General features: G+C 37.4%; 2 protein-coding genes and 1 non-coding gene across 8 annotated transcripts; 2 read left to right on the forward strand and 1 right to left on the reverse strand.

The window, feature by feature from the left end:
* The first annotated feature begins 710 nt into the window (after positions 1-710).
* LOC145729224 (cytochrome c oxidase subunit 4 isoform 1, mitochondrial-like) lies at positions 711-1504 on the forward strand. The gene is made up of 3 exons (XM_081979904.1): positions 711-872; positions 932-1129; positions 1184-1504. Exons 1-3 carry the CDS (start codon positions 752-754, stop codon positions 1447-1449), a joined length of 585 nt encoding a protein of 194 aa, XP_081836030.1. The 5' UTR covers positions 711-751; the 3' UTR covers positions 1450-1504.
* A 2813-nt stretch (positions 1505-4317) lies between these two features.
* On the forward strand, positions 4318-19539 carry LOC145729088 (uncharacterized). 6 transcript variants are annotated; one of them, XM_081979700.1, is made up of 12 exons: positions 4318-4717; positions 6706-6857; positions 6907-7056; positions 7113-7287; positions 16293-16462; positions 16522-16584; positions 16671-16863; positions 16919-17063; positions 17119-17337; positions 17390-17545; positions 17612-17845; positions 17900-19539. In XM_081979700.1, exons 2-12 carry the CDS (start codon positions 6753-6755, stop codon positions 19188-19190), a joined length of 2901 nt encoding a protein of 966 aa, XP_081835826.1. In that variant the 5' UTR covers positions 4318-4717; positions 6706-6752; the 3' UTR covers positions 19191-19539. The 6 variants fall into 6 exon arrangements, with proteins under 6 accessions (XP_081835826.1, XP_081835829.1, XP_081835828.1 ...); XM_081979703.1 differs by having other exon boundaries at positions 16683-16863; XM_081979702.1 differs by having other exon boundaries at positions 4321-4717; positions 17393-17545.
* Positions 5298-5369, reverse strand: TRNAT-CGU (transfer RNA threonine (anticodon CGU)). The gene has a single exon. It is a non-coding gene; the product is annotated as a tRNA-Thr (tRNA).
* Positions 19540-19951: the final 412 nt, after the last annotated feature.

Consider the following 19951-nt stretch of genomic DNA (forward strand, 5'->3'; position numbering starts at 1 on the left):
CTCATGATTCGATTGATTGCACCGTTTGGCCGCTAGAAGGCGTCAAAGTTCCTTCACCATAAAATCACATATTTTGTGACACTCGTTGCTTTGACCCTAAATTACTCCCTTATTTGACAAGTTACGTCAAAATGTTATAGAAAACAAGAAATAGAGCAGATTTCAGGCTTTCCAAAACTATCCCCCCATGATTCGATTGATTGCACCGTTTGGCCGCTAGAAGGCGTCAAAGTTCCTTCACCATAAAATCACATATTTTTTGACACACGTTGTTTTGACCCTAAATTGCTCCCTTACTTTACAAGATACGTCAAAATATTATAGAAAACAAAAGATAGAGCAGACTTGAAGCTTTCCAAAAATATCCCCACTCGAGTTGATTGATAACGTCGTTTGGCTGCTAGAGGGCGTCAAAGTTCCTTCACCATAAAATAACATATTTTGTGACACTCGTTGCTTTGACCGTAAATTGCTCCCTATTACTCCTAAGTACTACGCATTAATTTGTAGTAAAATACAGGTTACACAATGGTCGCATTCGTTTTCAAGCTACATGGAGCGAACCGAGCTGTTTTGACGTCACAATGGCGTAATTTGACAGTTGTTCAAATTAAGATTCTGCTAAATTACGTCATCGTGACGTCAAAAACGCTTATGCTCGCTCCATAGAGCTTGTAAACGAATGCGGCCACTAAAACGTCAATACCAGCACCTGTCAAACAATAATTTTGAATTATATCAATCAAATAAAATGAATTTTCTTCGACCTTTGCGGCCTTTAAGGTGCGTGATACGAAAAATGGGCGAATGGGCTGAAAACCGAGACCAATACTGGATTGACCGTATTGGTACTAGGGAAATTGTGGGGTACGGTAAGTTTTAAGTCGCATTTCTTCACTTAAACTTAAACTACCTAAAATCAAACTTCCAGGAATGAACGGACAACCAGGTTATTACGATCTGGCCGAATTTCCTTTCCCTTCAATTCGATGGAAGGAAAACACCTCTGAAGTTCAGAGCCTCCACGAAAAAGCCAGAGGTGACTGGAGGTTACTAACTAAAGAGGAAAAGAAAGCCTTGTACAGGGCGAGTTTTTGTCAAACTTTCGCAGAATTCAAACATCACCCACGTAACTAACTACAATTTCGAAACAAACCCCCTAAAAACAACACTAACTTTTTAGGCGATTGGGCCGAAGTGTTCGGCTACACTTTAATCTTGTGTTCAGTCGGTATTTGGCTTTTCCTCTACGTCAAAATGTTTGTCTACGAAGATTTACCGGAAAGTTTTAGCCCGGCAAGCCGTAGGGCTCAGTTGAGACGTCAAATTGACTTGATGGTGAACCCCATTAGGGGCTTAGCCTCAGAATGGGATTATGAGAAGATGGATTGGAAAAAAGTGACTTGGAGGACTCCACCAAATCCTTTTATCAAATGTGATGACGATTAAGGTTTTTACTAATTTAAGAAAGTTTGTATTTTAGTAAACACTATTTCTAGAAAAAGAGTATTTCTGACAAAGTTTGGTCTGGCATTTGGAAAACACCATTAGTTTGCTAGTGTTTGATAAGCAAGTTGACTGATTTTATTAGCAAAGTTTAGTAAACGTTTTTCTCTGAACAACAAGGTGAACTTTGTGTTTTGTTATTAAATAAAACGCTTTTTAAGTATCGAAAATCGAAATAGCATTTAAAATACTATGATGATCATTATTGGAAATCAATTTTTAGAAATGTAGCAAAATTTTAATATTGCGTCGAAAAAGCATACAAATTGCCTTTTGCTCAGATATTGTTAATTGAAAAAAACCGTTGAGTCTAAAGTTTCTTGATTTTAGTAATTTTGAATGACAGTGATGACAAAATTCGTAAATAACGTCAAATTTTAATTACGTCACTGTCCTGGAACGGACTTTAGCACCGCCCTCTATACGAGAAAGCCAAGAAGGTGCATGCCAAAAATTCCAATATGGCCGAAATAGTGGTTGACAGTTTGCATTTGTTTGTATTGTGGAAATTGAGTTTTTCGATGATTAAATTAATTTTTAAGGTTTAAAGACAAGACTTGGGATTACTTGCCAAAGTAATTTTTGTTTGCTATTATATATTGTTGTTTATATGTTTATTGCTCTAGTGAAAGTGTCGTTTGTGTTCATTTTATTGTGTTATCACTATTGTTATTGTTCTATAATTTGTTGTTGGTTTTTTAACTTAAATTCTATTGCCTCTACAATATGCCGTCCACTTGTTGTTTGCCAAATTGTAAAAGCAATTTGGTGAAATGCCTAAAAGTGTCAGTCTTTTACTTTCCAAAAGACCCTGCTCGAACCCAACAGTGGTTGAAAGCTTTGAACTGGAATGATTTTACTCCAACACAATACTCAGTGGTAAGTACAATATGCTTTCTCCTTCAGTAAACTTATTGCCTCTTACATACATAGGTATGTGAGTTACATTTTGAGAGCAACAAAGGTTTACTCTGAAGAAACAGGACAGCTTTTAGAAGTTCCATTGGCACATTTACATTTTAAAAGAAAGGTCTTGGTAATAATATAAAACACATTTACCAGTTTTGCTTACCTAGCTTCAAGGATTTCCAAATTTTCTTTGATTGAGCAGTTTTCACATTAGTTTGTTGTACTTTCCAGGACAAAGGGTTCTAACCAAACTTTGGGTATAAAAAGCCATATCTATACATATCTGGATCAGGAATGAAACGTTCTTTGATTTTTCACTCACAACTTCTAATCAACTACACGAAAAAATAAAAAAAAAACATATTTTCTACTGCATCTGCATAGATTTGTGTACAAAACAAAAACCGCTAACGCCGCCATTAAGAGTGACATTCTAGGCTTTCTTGTACAGGGTGCTGCATTTTCGATGGTTTTACGGGGTATAGAGAAAACGGTAATAGATAGAAAAAAAGTAGCATACGTGTTCCGATCTCATTTTCTGAGCTGAGATGACTGGCGAAGAGTGGGCTGCGCAAACTTCTTTTGTTTCAAAGATACGGGGGGTTTTTGAAAATTGGTCATTTTGGAACATCCTCTGTATTTCATTTGCTATTAAAGTTATCAAAAAAGGAAAAACGGTTTCCGGTAGAAGTTTTGACGTAGAATCCAATGGCGTAGCCAGTTTTTTTCTATTACGTTTAGTTTCTGACATATGACACTAAGTTATATTTTTTTAAATGGAACACCCTATATATTTTTAGTTCATTTAATTCTGTTTATTTTTACCTTTTCAACGGTGTATTACAACATATAAGTTTGTAGAGGTTAATCCTGTTATTTTAAAAAAAGGACCTTTGCTAAGCTAAAAAATAACCAATATCTAAAATACCAAACAAAATCGGAAATCGTATAAGCTAACACAACAGGAAATTAAATATTTTTAATAAATCTTATTAAAAATCTAAGTTACAAACAGTTCTACCGTCACTTTAATAAGAAAAGTGGCCATTTCTATTTTCTACTATTTTTAAGGTAGAAGTTAAAAAAACTGTTTATAAACGACATGTAACATGTTAATATGAATATAGCCAAATTTGTTTTCGACTGTGGGTATTTTTATACATATTATTTAGCACTTTTTTATTAAGGAAACGCTTTTTTTCTAATTACGAAGATTAACGTTTACAAACTTATATGTTTTAATACACCGTTGAAATAGTAAAAATCAACAGAATTAAATGACCTAAAAATATATAGGGTGTTCCATTAAAAAAAATATAACTTAGTGTCATATGTCAGAAACTAAACGTAATAGAAAAAAACTGACTACGCCATTGGATTCTACGTCAAAACTTCTACCGGAAACCGTTTTTCCTTTTTTGATAACTTTAATAGCAAATGAAATACAGAGGAGGTTCCAAAATGACCAATTTTCAAAAACCCCCCGTATCTTTGAAACGAAAGAAGTTTGCGCAGCCCACTCTTCGCCAATCATCTCAGCTCAGAAAATGAGATCGGAACACGTATGCTACTTTTTTTCTATCTATTACCGTTTTCTCTGTACCCCGTAAAACCATCGAAAATGCAGCACCCTGTACAGAGGGCGGTGACTTTAGCTATTTACAGATTTTGAGAGTACCATTGTTTTTCCACAGAAAAATGCGGTACCCATAAAACTGGTGCAAAACGATCAAGAATGATAACGGCCTCAGAAAAACGGTTATTCATAGAAATTCCAATTCAAGTGGCGACCAGTGTCGTTATCAGTACCAGTAGCGTCACGGTCGGGTTCCAATTACATTTTATACTGTAATGTCAAGTTTTTCTTCTACACAACCATATTAAGATCTAGGCCGGTTCCCATCAATTCTTTGGTACCATCAGACATTCAATGCTACTCATCAACGACGCTAAAAACATGTTCAAGTACCGGACAGACTGCATGACGTTTACGTAAATGACGTGGTTGGGTGCAACAAGTCCGCGCCCGACATAGCAAAACGACCGTTTACCGAGTGGTGGGGTGGCATTCCGTTCCATCCAAGGTTCTTCGAGCCGGTACCGGCACCCAGAACCAGCCAAAGAGAAAAGAAAGTTAGACAAAGACGGCCTGTAGTCCGAGATGGACCATTTCGGACGCTGACATCGGTTTAAACTGTTCTTAGGCTTAAATAGTGTTTTTTTTGTGTTGTTTATAGTGTTGTTGGGGGTGCTCACTTTAGTGTTACTGGAGTTACATATCTCAAGAAGTGTTAAATATTAGGTAAGAGAACGTTGCTGGTGTGTAAAAGGGTTATGCAATGAAACAAATACTGTGTAGGGCCACGTTTACGTTGATTACATTCCTTCGTCTTTGATCACTTTTTTGAGATATTGCAATGTGCAGAACATTGTGAACCGATACTGTCATATTTTGACTGGGAAAACAGTAAAGCCACTGTTATAAACCTTATTTAAGCTTGACTACAACACTGCAAAGTTAGTAAAGCAAAAATGTCAAATCAGGTGTCAGTGTTTTACACTAATTTTCAAAACACAGAGTGATTCATTCTTGAAGCCACTTCTTCAAAAAATTGTAAACAATAATAATTCTCTGATGTTTTTGTGATATTCCACTAAACCAGAACTCTAAAAAGATCAAAACAAACATCTAGTAGATTTAAGTCTGGCCGTCGTGGTGGCCGAATCTGACTTTAGCAACCACTTCCTATAAGTGTGACCTTGTGGTACCTAAACACACGGTACCATTTAGGTGTAGGTGAACGAATTTGTGATCCTGTTCTTGCGTTAAAACATTGTTCTGGGCAATCAAATGGATTTAAGTCCGGAAGTAAAAAAGTGGTTGCCTCCTGTGAGGATTGAACTCACGACCCCTGGTTTACGAGACCAGTGCTCTACCACTGAGCTAAAGAGGCCATTCATGGTACCTGTCCATGGGCCGTACACGTCATTAGGTGGTTTACCTTTGTACCATGGCAGTACCCAATGCTTTTTCAAGTCTACAATTGATATCCTGTTAGATACTTCAACGACAACATAAAGTTGATAATTATTAAATTGGTGGTACCATTAGAGTTGAGATCGGTGGGACGCCATCTGGTTTTCGATCTCAATGGTACAGTTACACGAAAATTAGTTTTTATGCGACGAAAACCGGTTAAATTTAACTTTGAGAGGTAATTGTAAGGTCTGATTTTACCCTTTAAGCAACACTTTTTTGATGAACGTCCTCAGTTCAACGACTTCTATTATGGTGTTTTTTTTGTATAGGTTAATATGGGTTAATGGATCTAAATTGGATTGGTCACTATACTTGGCAATTTAACTGGATTTTGCTTTAAGGGTTAATTACTAGTTTAAAACAGTTTTTAAACACGACAAAATAACTTATAATATACTTATTGACAGTACAGAAACCATCAAAATATAAGTATACAGACATTTTTGCACGTTTTTCAGCATGTATAACAAAATTCACATGACCCTTTGGCTACGTATTGCATTACAATGCTGTATACTGAATTTCAAACTGCAATTTTTGCTTATAATAACCGCAATGAATGCAGAAAACGTCCTCAAATTACTATGTCTTTTGTCGTCTTTTACCAAGTAATAACAGCTCAAGTAAGTGTAATTATTTACCCAAAATGACTAAATTTCATTTAACATGAAAAGGTGTGTTATACAGATTTCCTTTTAAAGGTAGTGATTGTATTGGTAATCAGACCTTTCTCTGCTTTTTGAATGTCTTATTGTGGGTGGAACAGTATTTGACGATATAATCTAATTTGTTGCTGCGCTCTTAAGGCAAATAAACAATAAACTTTAAGTCTGGTAAATGTCAAGTATGGGGCAATATTTGACTTGGCATAAGACAAAAAGGAATTTTGCTACTTATTATAATCATATTGATCTTCAGAGTAATTCAGTGGCAATCACAATTCGGTTTTGGTCAATCAGCAATGTAACTCAACTAAATTCAAAGAAGTGGCAAGAAATAGGGCGTGGGAATATTCCCAGTTAACAAAAGTTTTTGGGTAGTTTCAGTCAAAATTGTCACGTAAAAATAAACGACCAAAAAACATCAAAAGAACCCCAAACAAAAAAGCGTGAAAACTTTTGCAAAGAATCCACATACCCAGCAGGTTATTTTTGTGTATTATTACCCATATATCTACCTGCCTTCAGTTGGTACCCGAACCCTTAAGGGCACAAACCGAAAGCAGGCAGTTAAGAACCGTCTTATTTCAGCAATTATTGAAAGAATGTAGCCGGAATAATTTCAACTGCACGTCAGCATGTCGTTGCCACCAGAGGCCCCTAAAATGGAGCATCACTACCAGTCTAGTGAAGCTAGCGACCACGGCCTACTCAGCCATCCACATTGCACCTGCTGTCGTGAGGTAAGCCTCCAAAACGTCCTCCATACTGACTGTAACAACTCAATTACAGTGCGCAAGCGATCGACCTGAAACCCCAAAGACTGACGTTTACCCCCACTGCCATAACAAATCGTCCCCTCATCATCACGTGGTTAATCTAGGTCACGTGCACATGAACCGGCCCCCACCAAAACAACAGTCTTGTACCTGTCACATTAAGGTAAGTCACTATATCTGGTGATATAGTGAGCGGTGGTGATCACGGTGATTTTGCAGACAGAAGGAGAGACGGGAGACCGGAGCAGTTTGGAGCAAAACACGCAGACGCGCAAACTGGAAGAGGATAGAATTGAGGTGTCTCCCCTGCCTCCCGCCTTACCCCCCAGACCACCTCCCCGACCACGGTATGAAGGAGTGGGGAGTTTGAATTCAAGATACAGACCTAGAATGAGTGAGTTTTTTCAGTTTTTAATTTCCTAAAAAAGAGAGAGAAACCCTCCACATTTTGACAGTCCGAGACAAAATTGCTTGTCAAACTCACTTGCAGTGAGAAAATGACAGTTTTAAGTACATTTTTGGAATCCCCATCAAATTTCCTAACCAATAACCTGAAAGAACACTACAAAATTTGGTACAGTCAGGGAACAAAGGGGTGTCAAAATTTGAACTGCCAGAAACACAGTTTGATAGGACAGTCAGGGACAAAACCCCTTGTAAAACTCACTTGGAGTGAAAAAATGACAGTTTTAAGTACATTTTTGGAATCCTCATCAAATTTCCTAACCAATAACCCAAAAAAACACTACAAAATTTGGTACAGTCAGGTAAAAAAGGGGTGTCAAAGTTTGAACTGCCAGAAACACAATTTGTTAGGACAGTCAGGGACACAACCCCTTGTAAAACTCACTTGGAGTGAAAAAATGACAGTTTTAAGTACATTTTTGGAATCCTCATCAAATTTCCTATCCAATAACCTGAAAACATAATACAAAATTTGGTACAGTCAGGGAGAAAAGCGGTGTCAAAGTTTGAACTACGAGAAACCTAATTTGATAGGACAGTCAGAGACAAAACCCCTTGTAAAACCCACTTGGAGTGAGAAAATTACAGTTTTAAGTACATTTTTGGAATCCTCATCAAATTTCCCATCCAATAACCTGAAAAAAACACTACAAAATTTGGTACAGTCAGGGAGAAAAGCATTGAAAGTCTGAACTACCAGAAACCCAGTTTGATAGGACAGTCAGGGGCAAAACCCCTTGTAAAACCCACTTGGAGTGAGAAAATGACAGTTTTAAGTACATTTTTGGAATCCTCATCAAATTTCCTAACCAATAACCTGAAAATATAATACAAAATTTGGTACAGTCAGGGAGAAAAGCAGGGTCAAAATTTGAACTGCCAGAAGCTCAGTTTGATAAGACAGTCAGGGACAAAACCCCTAGTAAAACCGACTTGGAGTGAGAAAATGACAGTTTTAAGTACATTTTTGGAATCCTCATCAAATTTCCTAACCAATAACCTGAAAGCATAATACAAAATTTGGTACAGTCAGGGAGAAAAGCGGTGTCAAAGTTTGAACTACCAGAAACCCAGTTTGATAGGACAGTCAGGGACAAAACCCCTTGCAAAACCCACTTAGAGTGAGAAAATGACAGTTTTAAGTGCATTTTTGGAATCCTCATTAAATTTCCTATCCAATAACCTGAAAATACATTACGAAATTTGGTACAGTCAGGGAGAAAAGCGGTGTCAAAGTTTGAACTATCAGAAGCTCAGTTTGATAGGACAGTCAGGGACAAAACCCCTTGCAAAACCCACTTAGAGTGAGAAAATGACAGTTTTAAGTACATTTTTGGAATCCTCATGAAATTTCCTATCCAATAACCTGAAAAAACACTACAAAATTTGGTACAATCAGGGAGAAAAGCGGTGTCAAAGTTCGAACTATCAGAAACACAGTTTTATAAAACAGTCAGAGACAAAACCCCTTGTAAAACCCACTTGGAGTGAGAAAATGACAGTTTTAAGTACATTTTTGGAATCCTCATTAAATTTCCTATCCCATAACCTGAAAAAACACTACAAAATTTAGTACAGTCAGGGAACAAAGGGGTGTCAAAGTTTGAACTGCCAGAAACACAGTTTGTTAGGACAGTCAGTGACACAACCCCTTGTAAAACCCACTTGGAGTGAGAAAATGACAGTTTTAAGTACATTTTTGGAATCCTCATGAAATTTCCTATCCCATAACCTGAAAAAACACTACAAAATTTGGTACAATCAGGGAGAAAAGCGGTGTCAAAGTTCGAACTATCAGAAACCCAGTTTGATAAGACAGTCAGGGACAAAACCCCTAGTAAAACCGACTTGGAGTGAGAAAATGACAGTTTTAAGTACATTTTTGGAATCCTCATTAAATTTCCTATCCAATAACCTGAAAACATAATACAAAATTTGGTACAGTCAGGGAGAAAAGCAGTGTCAAAGTCTGAATTACCAAAAACCCAGTTTGATAGGACAGTCAGGGACAAAACCCCTTGTAAAACCCACTTGGAGTGAGAAAATGACAATTTTAAGTACATTTTTGGAATCCTCATTAAATTTCCTATCTAATAACCTGAAAAAACACTACAACATTTAGTACAGTCAAGGGTAAATTACCCATCACTATCACCTTTTTTGACTTTTGTACTGGCAGGTCGTTAACCGCAAAAACTGAAATAGAAAATAATAAAAGGAAATAAGCAATAGAAGATGAAATTAACATTTTTAATGAAGGCGTAAAAGAAACTGTGGACATTGCATGTCTTAGACACTGATGAATAATAATTAACAAACTGGCTCTTGATAATTATTACCATGAGAATATTTACTTCGTAACTTATAAGTAGACTACTTATACAGTTTTTTTTTTTGATTTATGAATTCGTAATTGCGGTCGTTTTACAGCCGGCACCTAATCAATCAACACTTTGGTGTAATAGAAGAGCAGGAAGTTTCAGATTTGGCTCATTAAGTGCACGAACTAATATTTGATTAAAATTAGCTTTCGGAATCTCTTAAGCTGGGGGAAACCAAGGAAACAGCCCTAGAGAGGGTTAGAGTACAGTGTCTTTGTTTAAAAGATGAGAGTGAGTGGGATGGATGAGGGGTTCTATAAAACCCTTAGAGGCGAAAGAGGGAGAGAGAAGAGTAGAAAATATTGACTATTAGAGGGGAAGTTGTCCTGCGTCGTTTCACGGGCAGGGACGCACTTTGGCTTTTTTAGTTTTAAATCAGAGTTTCGCACGTTTTGAGGTTTGAAACTGCACCATCCCTGACTCCCCCGCCACCCCTCAAACTGGACAATCAAAACTCAGACGTCGTCATCAGTGAAAAACACTTCCACAATGTATAACGTCCTTTCAAAGTGTCCATTTTCCGGGCCCTAAAAATAGAGTGATCGTTTTATTAGTGCTTCCACACGTAAAATGTAACCAATTAACGTTAATTGGCTTGGCAAATACAGTGAAACCATGCACGGGTACCCGGTCATGCAGGTGGTGCAGTACCACATCCCACCTGCCATGATGCCGCCACATTATGCCACCCATTTACCCCATACAGGTAACAGTTCAGTAAATTCCACTTAAAAACACTAAATTGGTTACTTTGCAATACCAAATTTTAGAGTTTTCTGTAAGGTTCAAAACACTGTGTAAATAGTCAAAAAATTATTTGAACCAACTTGAAAATTAGTACTTAAATCAACTGACATAGTATAATGACCAAATAAAACGGATCACCCTGTACCTGTTGCACTACAATTTTTACTAGAAATATACCCTGTTAATCAGTTTCTTGACAGGGTTTATAAAGCCGAATTTTGCCTGCAAGAAATCGGCATCCTGAAGGGATTTATCATTGAAATTAAATTTAATAATAAAGAAAAATGAACCTTAATGACTGTGATGATTTATGGTAAATCCACATTTTCGGCATTCCTGTCAACGCCACTCAGCACTTGGTGATTGACCAGTCACAATTTCTGAACAAAATTGAAAGAATGACGTAAGGGTCTTTTTTACTGCTTTTTGAAATTCAATATCTCAGAAACATGAAAAGCTAGAGAGGCCAGTTTTGGCTCATTTTATATTTTTTTATGGCGTTTTAGTGTTTTAAGTACATTTTTGGAATCCTCATCAAATTTCCTAACCAATAACCTGAAAAAACAGTACAAAATTTGGTACAATCAGGGAGAAAAGCGGTATCAAAGTTTGAACTACCAGAAACCTAGTTTGATAGGATAGTCAGGGACAAAACCCTTTATAAAACCTACTTGGAATGAGAAAATGACAATTTTAAGTACATTTTTGGAATCCTCATCAAATTTCCTATCCAATAACCTGAAAACATAATACAAAATTTTGTACAGTCAGGGAAAAAAGCGGTGTCAAAGTTTGAACAGCTAGAAACACTTTGAAACGACAGTTAGGGACAAAATCGCCTGTAAAATCCACTTGGAGTGACCGAATTATGTTTTTAAGTATATTTTTGGAATCCGCATCAAATTTCCTATCCACTAACCTGAAAAAACACTACAAAATTTGGTACAGTCAGGGAGAAAAGCGATGTTAAAGTTTGAACTACCAGAAACTCAGTTTGATAAAACAGTCAGGGACACAACCCCTTGTAAAACCCACTTGGAGTGAGAAAATGACAGTTTTAAGCACATTTTTGGAATCCTTATCAAATTTCCTAACCAATAACCTGAAAAAACACTACAAAATTTGGTACAATCCGGGAGAAAAGCGGTGTCAAAGTTTGAACTACCAGAAAACTAGTTTGATAGGACAGTCAGGGACAAAACCCTTTATAAAACCTACTTGGAATGAGAAAATGACAATTTTAAGTACATTTTTGGAATCCTCATCAAATTTCCTAACCAATAACCTGAAAAAACACTACAAAAATTTGGTACAATCAGGGAGAAAAGCGGTGTCAAAGTTTGAACTACCAGAAACGCAGTTTGTTAGGACAGTCAGGCACAAAACCCCTTGTAAAACCCACTTGGAGTGAGAAAATGACAGTTTTAAGTACATTTTTGGAATCCTCATCAAATTTCCTAACCAATAACCTGAAAAAACACTACAAAATTTGGTACAATCCGGGAGAAAAGCGGTGTCAAAGTTTGAACTACCAGAAACCTAGTTTGATAGGACAGTCAGGGTTAAAACCCCTTGTAAAACCCACTTGGAGTGAGAAAATGACAATTTTAAGTACATTTTTGGAATCCTCATCAAATTTCCTAACCAATAACCTGAAAAAACACTACAAAATTTGATACAATCAGTGAGAAAAGCGGTGTCAAAGTTTGAACTACCAGAAACCTAGTTTGATAGGACAGTCAGGGTTAAAACCCCTTGTAAAACCCACTTGGAGTGAGAAAATGACAATTTTAAGTACATTTTTGGAATCCTCATCAAATTTCCTAACCAATAACCTGAAAAAACACTACAAAATTTGATACAATCAGTGAGAAAAGCGGTGTCAAAGTTTGAACTACCAGAAACCTAGTTTGATAGGACAGTCAGGGTTAAAACCCCTTGTAAAACCCCCTTGGAGTGAGAAAATGACAATTTTAAGTACATTTTTGGAATCCTCATCAAATTTCCTAACCAATAACCTGAAAAAACACTACAAAAATTTGGTACAATCAGGGAGAAAAGCGGTGTCAAAGTTTGAACTACCAGAAACGCAGTTTGTTTCAGGCACAAAACCCCTTGTAAAACCCACTTGGAGTGAGAAAATGACAGTTTTAAGTACATTTTTGGAATTCTCATCAAATTTCCTAACCAATAACCTGAAAAAAACACTACAAAATTTGGTACAATCCGGGAGAAAAGCGGTGTCAAAGTTTGAACTACCAGAAACCTAGTTTGATAGGACAGTCAGGGACAAAACCCTTTATAAAACCTACTTGGAATGAGAAAATGACAATTTTAAGTACATTTTTGGAATCCTCATCAAATTTCCTAACCAATAACCTGAAAAACACTACAAAAATTTGGTACAATCAGGGAGAAAAGCGGTGTCAAAGTTTGAACTACCAGAAACGCAGTTTGTTAGGACAGTCAGGCACAAAACCCCTTGTAAAACCCACTTGGAGTGAGAAAATGACAATTTTAAGTACATTTTTGGAATCCTCATCAAATTTCCTAACCAATAACCTGAAAAAACACTACAAAATTTGATACAATCAGTGAGAAAAGCGGTGTCAAAGTTTGAACTACCAGAAACCTAGTTTGATAGGACAGTCAGGGTTAAAACCCCTTGTAAAACCCACTTGGAGTGAGAAAATGACAATTTTAAGTACATTTTTGGAATCCTCATCAAATTTCCTAACCAATAACCTGAAAAAACACTACAAAATTTGATACAATCAGTGAGAAAAGCGGTGTCAAAGTTTGAACTACCAGAAACCTAGTTTGATAGGACAGTCAGGGTTAAAACCCCTTGTAAAACCCACTTGGAGTGAGAAAATGACAATTTTAAGTACATTTTTGGAATCCTCATCAAATTTCCTAACCAATAACCTGAAAAAACACTACAAAATTTGATACAATCAGTGAGAAAAGCGGTGTCAAAGTTTGAACTACCAGAAACCTAGTTTGATAGGACAGTCAGGGTTAAAACCCCTTGTAAAACCCCCTTGGAGTGAGAAAATGACAATTTTAAGTACATTTTTGGAATCCTCATCAAATTTCCTAACCAATAACCTGAAAAAACACTACAAAAATTTGGTACAATCAGGGAGAAAAGCGGTGTCAAAGTTTGAACTACCAGAAACGCAGTTTGTTAGGACAGTCAGGCACAAAACCCCTTGTAAAACCCACTTGGAGTGAGAAAATGACAGTTTTAAGTACATTTTTGGAATCCTCATCAAATTTCCTAACCAATAACCTGAAAAAACACTACAAAATTTGGTACAATCCGGGAGAAAAGCGGTGTCAAAGTTTGAACTACCAGAAACCTAGTTTGATAGGACAGTCAGGGTTAAAACCCCTTGTAAAACCCACTTGGAGTGAGAAAATGACAATTTTAAGTACATTTTTGGAATCCTCATCAAATTTCCTAACCAATAACCTGAAAAAACACTACAAAATTTGATACAATCAGTGAGAAAAGCGGTGTCAAAGTTTGAACTACCAGAAACGCAGTTTGTTAGGACAGTCAGGCACAAAACCCCTTGTAAAACCCACTTGGAGTGAGAAAATAGTTTTAAGTACATTTTTGGAATCCTCATCAAATTTCCTAACCAATAACCTGAAAAAACACTACAAAATTTGGTACAATCCGGGAGAAAAGCGGTGTCAAAGTTTGAACTACCAGAAACCTAGTTTGATAGGACAGTCAGGGTTAAAACCCCTTGTAAAACCCACTTGGAGTGAGAAAATGACAATTTTAAGTACATTTTTGGAATCCTCATCAAATTTCCTAACCAATAACCTGAAAAAACACTACAAAATTTGATACAATCAGTGAGAAAAGCGGTGTCAAAGTTTGAACTACCAGAAACGCAGTTTGTTAGGACAGTCAGGCACAAAACCCCTTGTAAAACCCACTTGGAGTGAGAAAATGACAGTTTTAAGTACATTTTTGGAATCCTCATCAAATTTCCTAACCAATAACCTGAAAAAACACTACAAAATTTGGTACAATCCGGGAGAAAAGCGGTGTCAAAGTTTGAACTACCAGAAACCTAGTTTGATAGGACAGTCAGGGTTAAAACCCCTTGTAAAACCCCCTTGGAGTGAGAAAATGACAATTTTAATTACATTTTTGGAATCCTCATCAAATTTCCTAACCAATAACCTGAAAAAAACACTACAAAATTTGGTACAGTCAGGGAGAAAAGCGGTGTCAAAGTTTGAACTGCCAGAAACACAGTTTGTTAGGACAGTCAGGGACAAAACCCCTTGTAAAACTCACTTGGAGTGAGAAAATGACAGTTTTAAGTACATTTTTGGAATCCTCATCAAATTTTCCATCCAATAACCTAAAAAAACACTACAAAATTTGGTACAATCCGGGAGAAAAGCGGTGTCAAAGTTTGAACTACCAGAAACCTAGTTTGATAGGACAGTCAGGGTTAAAACCCCTTGTAAAACCCACTTGGAGTGAGAAAATGACAATTTTAAGTACATTTTTGGAATCCTCATCAAATTTCCTAACCAATAACCTGAAAAAACACTACAAAATTTGATACAATCAGTGAGAAAAGCGGTGTCAAAGTTTGAACTACCAGAAACGCAGTTTGTTAGGACAGTCAGGCACAAAACCCCTTGTAAAACCCACTTGGAGTGAGAAAATAGTTTTAAGTACATTTTTGGAATCCTCATCAAATTTCCTAACCAATAACCTGAAAAAACACTACAAAATTTGGTACAATCCGGGAGAAAAGCGGTGTCAAAGTTTGAACTACCAGAAACCTAGTTTGATAGGACAGTCAGGGTTAAAACCCCTTGTAAAACCCACTTGGAGTGAGAAAATGACAATTTTAAGTACATTTTTGGAATCCTCATCAAATTTCCTAACCAATAACCTGAAAAAACACTACAAAATTTGATACAATCAGTGAGAAAAGCGGTGTCAAAGTTTGAACTACCAGAAACGCAGTTTGTTAGGACAGTCAGGCACAAAACCCCTTGTAAAACCCACTTGGAGTGAGAAAATGACAGTTTTAAGTACATTTTTGGAATCCTCATCAAATTTCCTAACCAATAACCTGAAAAAACACTACAAAATTTGGTACAATCCGGGAGAAAAGCGGTGTCAAAGTTTGAACTACCAGAAACCTAGTTTGATAGGACAGTCAGGGTTAAAACCCCTTGTAAAACCCCCTTGGAGTGAGAAAATGACAATTTTAATTACATTTTTGGAATCCTCATCAAATTTCCTAACCAATAACCTGAAAAAAACACTACAAAATTTGGTACAGTCAGGGAGAAAAGCGGTGTCAAAGTTTGAACTGCCAGAAACACAGTTTGTTAGGACAGTCAGGGACAAAACCCCTTGTAAAACTCACTTGGAGTGAGAAAATGACAGTTTTAAGTACATTTTTGGAATCCTCATCAAATTTTCCATCCAATAACCTAAAAAAACACTACAAAATTTGGTACAGTCAGGGAGAAAAGCAGTGAAAGTCTGAACTACCAGAAACCTAGTTTGATAGGACAGTCAGGGACAAAACCCTTTATAAAACCCACTTGGAGTGAGAAAATGAAAATTTTATATCTCAGAAACATGAAAAGCTAGAAAGGCCAGTTTTGGCTCATTTTGTTTTTTTTTATGGGGTTTTAGTGAAATCTATAAGAGTTTTGATAATTTTTTCTTACTCAATGTTAATTTCACGGACTTAACCAGTTCATAAGAATAGACTTGTTTTTAATCAGCTTAATCAAACGTTTCCAGCCCCACCACCATCAGGAGGAGTCCGTAAGTACGTGTTTTGGTGTTGTGCATGTGGAGGCCTGGCCACCATTTTAGGGGCCTTATTTCTGGCCGTATACTTCCTACTCAGAACGTACACTTCTACTTTGGGCTATTTCGAAACCATCCCCACTTTCGTCCCCGCCACCATGGTAAGTATTGCTTTCACCTTACCGTATCACACTCTTACCTTTATCATATGATTTGACAGCTCATACTTACCGGTTTATGCGTGATTAGTTTGGCCAGAAGAAAAAACCGGTACAGCTATTTGGTAAGTTTTCTAGTTATTTTTTCTTCTGGTTTTTTTTTACCATTATTTTTTGTTTGATTTAATAATTAATGAAAACATCACCCAAGAATGTATTACAGATCAAAGTGTGCGGTTTATGTTGCTTGGTTTGTGCCTTAACTTGCGTCCTAGTCACCATCACTACTACAGTGATACACATGAACCGTCTGCAAACTCTCAAAGAGTGCGTTTACACCGTCAAAACTCGTACTTGTACCTGTTACTCCATTTTACTGGAAGCTCAATCGACTAACGATGATGGTATGATATTGGTAACACTGCTCTAGCGAAAAGGTACAGTCTAATGTGTTTACAGGAATGCGTTACGTGTTTGACTCAACACCAGACTGTGAAGTCATTCATGGTGCCTTGTATTCCTGTCTCAGGGCCATGTTTGGTTTGTCTGTTAGTGGAATTCTGGTCTGTATATTTTCCTGTATGTTGGTGTATCAACTGTTAAGGTATTTTTTTTTCAATATCTGACCGTAAATATTTGTGAAAACACTCAAATTGCAGTCACGAAAAGAAAAAAATGTACTGGGAGCAGTTGGAGCTGCGCTGTAGGTCTTTCTATCAGCAGCAACCTGCGGTACCTCCTTCAAGCACTCAAGGTTCGGTTAGAGGTCCTCCAGTACCCTCAACGACCTACTGCAGCTGTTGCGAGGAGTGCAGGTATTCCTCAGCATCGGTAGGACCGCAAGTTTACCCTTGGGAGGCTCATCATCCTACAGAACGGTAGTAGAAATCAACATTTCAAAGACTTTAGGGTAATAAATACTGATTGAAGCAGGTTTTGGACACCTGGAAGGGTGGGTAACTTCTACTCCCCCAATCCTGAGGATGTTCCTCAGGTTAATCCGGATTCTAGTAGAGGCCGACCTGGTTGGAGCTGGAGGAGGCTGCCTTGGTCTAGAGCCACTGTTGAACAATCTGACAACCCCAGGTAAGTGAATGTTTTAAATTAGTTAAAGATTCATTCCAATTTTAACTAAAATTATGTTTATTTTAGAGACAATTCTTTGACTTATCAAGGGGCTGCAAGCAGTGCAGACAGCCAATATGGCTTCAGTAACAGATCAGCAGAAAACAACATGCAAAGTGATCAAATATCAGGTTCAACAGGATCTTACAGCGTCCTGGACAATAGACCTCCAATTGGAGGAGTTTACGTTTGGGGTCCCCCACCACCATACTCAGACCCCAACTCTCCTGCCAGAAGATTCCTCCACCAATCACCTGCCAGGTACCTTCAACAACTTTATTCCAGTCATTAAAATTAAATGCTAAATCATAATAGATACCATCATATTCACCATCACCCTCACACCCACGAAGCTCATTGTCAAATGAACGAAGACAATCAGTTCAGAAACTCCAGGAGGAATCGTGCCAAAGACAACTACGAAAACACTACAGAACCGGAAGTCCACCAGGTTAATAATGAAAACAGTGAAAGTACGGATACTTCAAGTTGTATGGAGAGGGTAACCCACACTTTACCAGTGAGGAAGGTGAAGAAAAGGACAGCCGTCAATAGTGAGGTGGGATCTTCAGTGAAATCCTGCAACCAACAAGCGCACAACAAAACCAACGTCCAGAACGTGTTTGGACAAGGGGAACAGGAGCAATCAGTGGAGAACGACTACCACGAACCTCAAGTACCTGAAAATAATAAACCTCCATCAAGCAACCAATCAGAAAATCAACCCTGCAGGTACCTACCTAGACTGCAAGGGGTGGAAAATGCTGCCTTCCAGAAGCAGGAAACCAGCCCCCAAAAACCTGAAACCACCGAGTCTGAAGTGTACTTTGCTGATGTCAGCAGTTGCTGCAACATTTCGGTGAGAAACGACGGCCAAGACTCTTCCCTATACGATGAAGCTTTAGAAGGTAACCACCAAAAGTCTGGTCGTTTAATGTCCCTGAACTCCCAACTGGAGGAACAATCCAAAGTAGTCCCCACCACCATGTCAGAAGAAGACGACTACCTAGCCCAAAGGATGGCGCATAGGCAAATGTCCACCAGAAGTCGAATGCCCTTTCCATTGCCAAGCTCCGAAGACCTAGGGGACTCATGTATGCAACTCATCCCCAAAGACCCATCTCAAACTAGCTTGTGCAGTAGTTTGCAAACCCCTTTAACTGAAACCACCGAGGCCACGCTATCACCAGATGATTGCTGTCCTCAGTACTATCCTAACGATCATCATCAATTTCTAGCCCCAGACGCTCAGTACGAAATCATCCCCGAGAGTAGCAGCAATTTGACCAACACCATTTCAGGAGTGGGCTACGATCAAACCTACTACAACGCCCAGAATCAAGGTTTTAACAATTTTGGTGGTGCCAAAAACATACCCCCCAACACCCTCAACCTTAATAACCAATCAGGCAGACGACACATAGGATCGAACATATCGGCGTTGATTCAGAATTTAGGTGGCAACCCTGCGGGGCTGTTGTACGGTGATGCCAAAGGTGAGGAGGAGGTGCAAGGACAGAGTTGCCATAGCGACGGTACCATGGATTCGGGGTGGCAAAGTGGTTCCGAAAAACCAGTGCCAGAGGGCGCTCCCGTAAACGTGTAGTACAATTTATTATTAATGGGAAGAATTTAACAAAAGACTGATTATTTATTTATATGAAGGACAGAGTGTTGTAGTGTATGTTATAAGAATGTACAATCTTGTTGTGATGTCTTATTATTAATTATGAATTAAAAGTATATTTTAACTACTTTATATTATATACATATTAAGTTTTCTTGTATATAAATTGATATTTGCTGAATCACTTGCCAATAATTTTAAGTTTTATCAGTGATGAGCTTTATTTAAATTTTGCTGCAATTTTTAGGTACGTTGACTTTTGTAGAACTTGTTATTTCCGCTTTAGAATGTAGTTTAATAGACAAATAAATATTTTTTATTCACCTAATGATGGTTTGGTTTGAAGAGAAGTTCAGATTTAAAAAAGCAAAATAGTGCAAAGAGTATCAGAAGTTAAATGCTGTCAAAAATCACAGAGTAAAATTCAGGTAAACTAAAATTGACTGGATGGAATCTAAAAAGAGCTATGAAAACTGAGAAAAATGCTATTTTTGTCACCAGTGGAGTTATGTAGATCCAGAAAGGTTCTAATGCACAGAAAACGGCAAATTTATGCTAAAAGCCCTTAAATTAGTACAAAGAATGCAATATATAATTTTTATCAGATATTTTCATTAGAGTTTTATGCCAAAGATGTTTAAACTATTTCTGAAATAGTCAGTAGTAATCTTTATTCTATTAGATGATTGAGATGATTTTATCTATTAGTCTTACTGCTTAGTTTACATATCCAGTTTTAA

Source organism: Ips typographus, linkage group LG5 (genome assembly GCF_016097725.1).
Source record: "Ips typographus isolate SLU linkage group LG5, UJ_Ityp_2.0, whole genome shotgun sequence".
In the NCBI taxonomy this organism is placed as follows: domain Eukaryota; kingdom Metazoa; phylum Arthropoda; class Insecta; order Coleoptera; family Curculionidae; genus Ips; species Ips typographus.

What these genes read in the sequence shown, in the direction of transcription:
- LOC145729224 (XM_081979904.1), top strand. Translation starts at nt 752, where the DNA reads ATGAATTTTCTTCGACCTTTGCGGCCTTTAAGGTGCGTGATACGAAAA. An exon ending in TAGGGAAATTGTGGGGTACG is followed by an intron (nt 873 to 931) that starts GTAAGTTTTAAG and finishes TCAAACTTCCAG; the next exon opens with GAATGAACGGACAACCAGGT. An exon ending in AGAATTCAAACATCACCCAC is followed by an intron (nt 1,130 to 1,183) that starts GTAACTAACTAC and finishes CTAACTTTTTAG; the next exon opens with GCGATTGGGCCGAAGTGTTC.
- LOC145729088 (XM_081979700.1), top strand. Translation starts at nt 6,753, where the DNA reads ATGTCGTTGCCACCAGAGGCCCCTAAAATGGAGCATCACTACCAGTCT. An exon ending in CTTGTACCTGTCACATTAAG is followed by an intron (nt 7,057 to 7,112) that starts GTAAGTCACTAT and finishes GTGATTTTGCAG; the next exon opens with ACAGAAGGAGAGACGGGAGA. An exon ending in GAACAATCTGACAACCCCAG is followed by an intron (nt 17,546 to 17,611) that starts GTAAGTGAATGT and finishes TGTTTATTTTAG; the next exon opens with AGACAATTCTTTGACTTATC.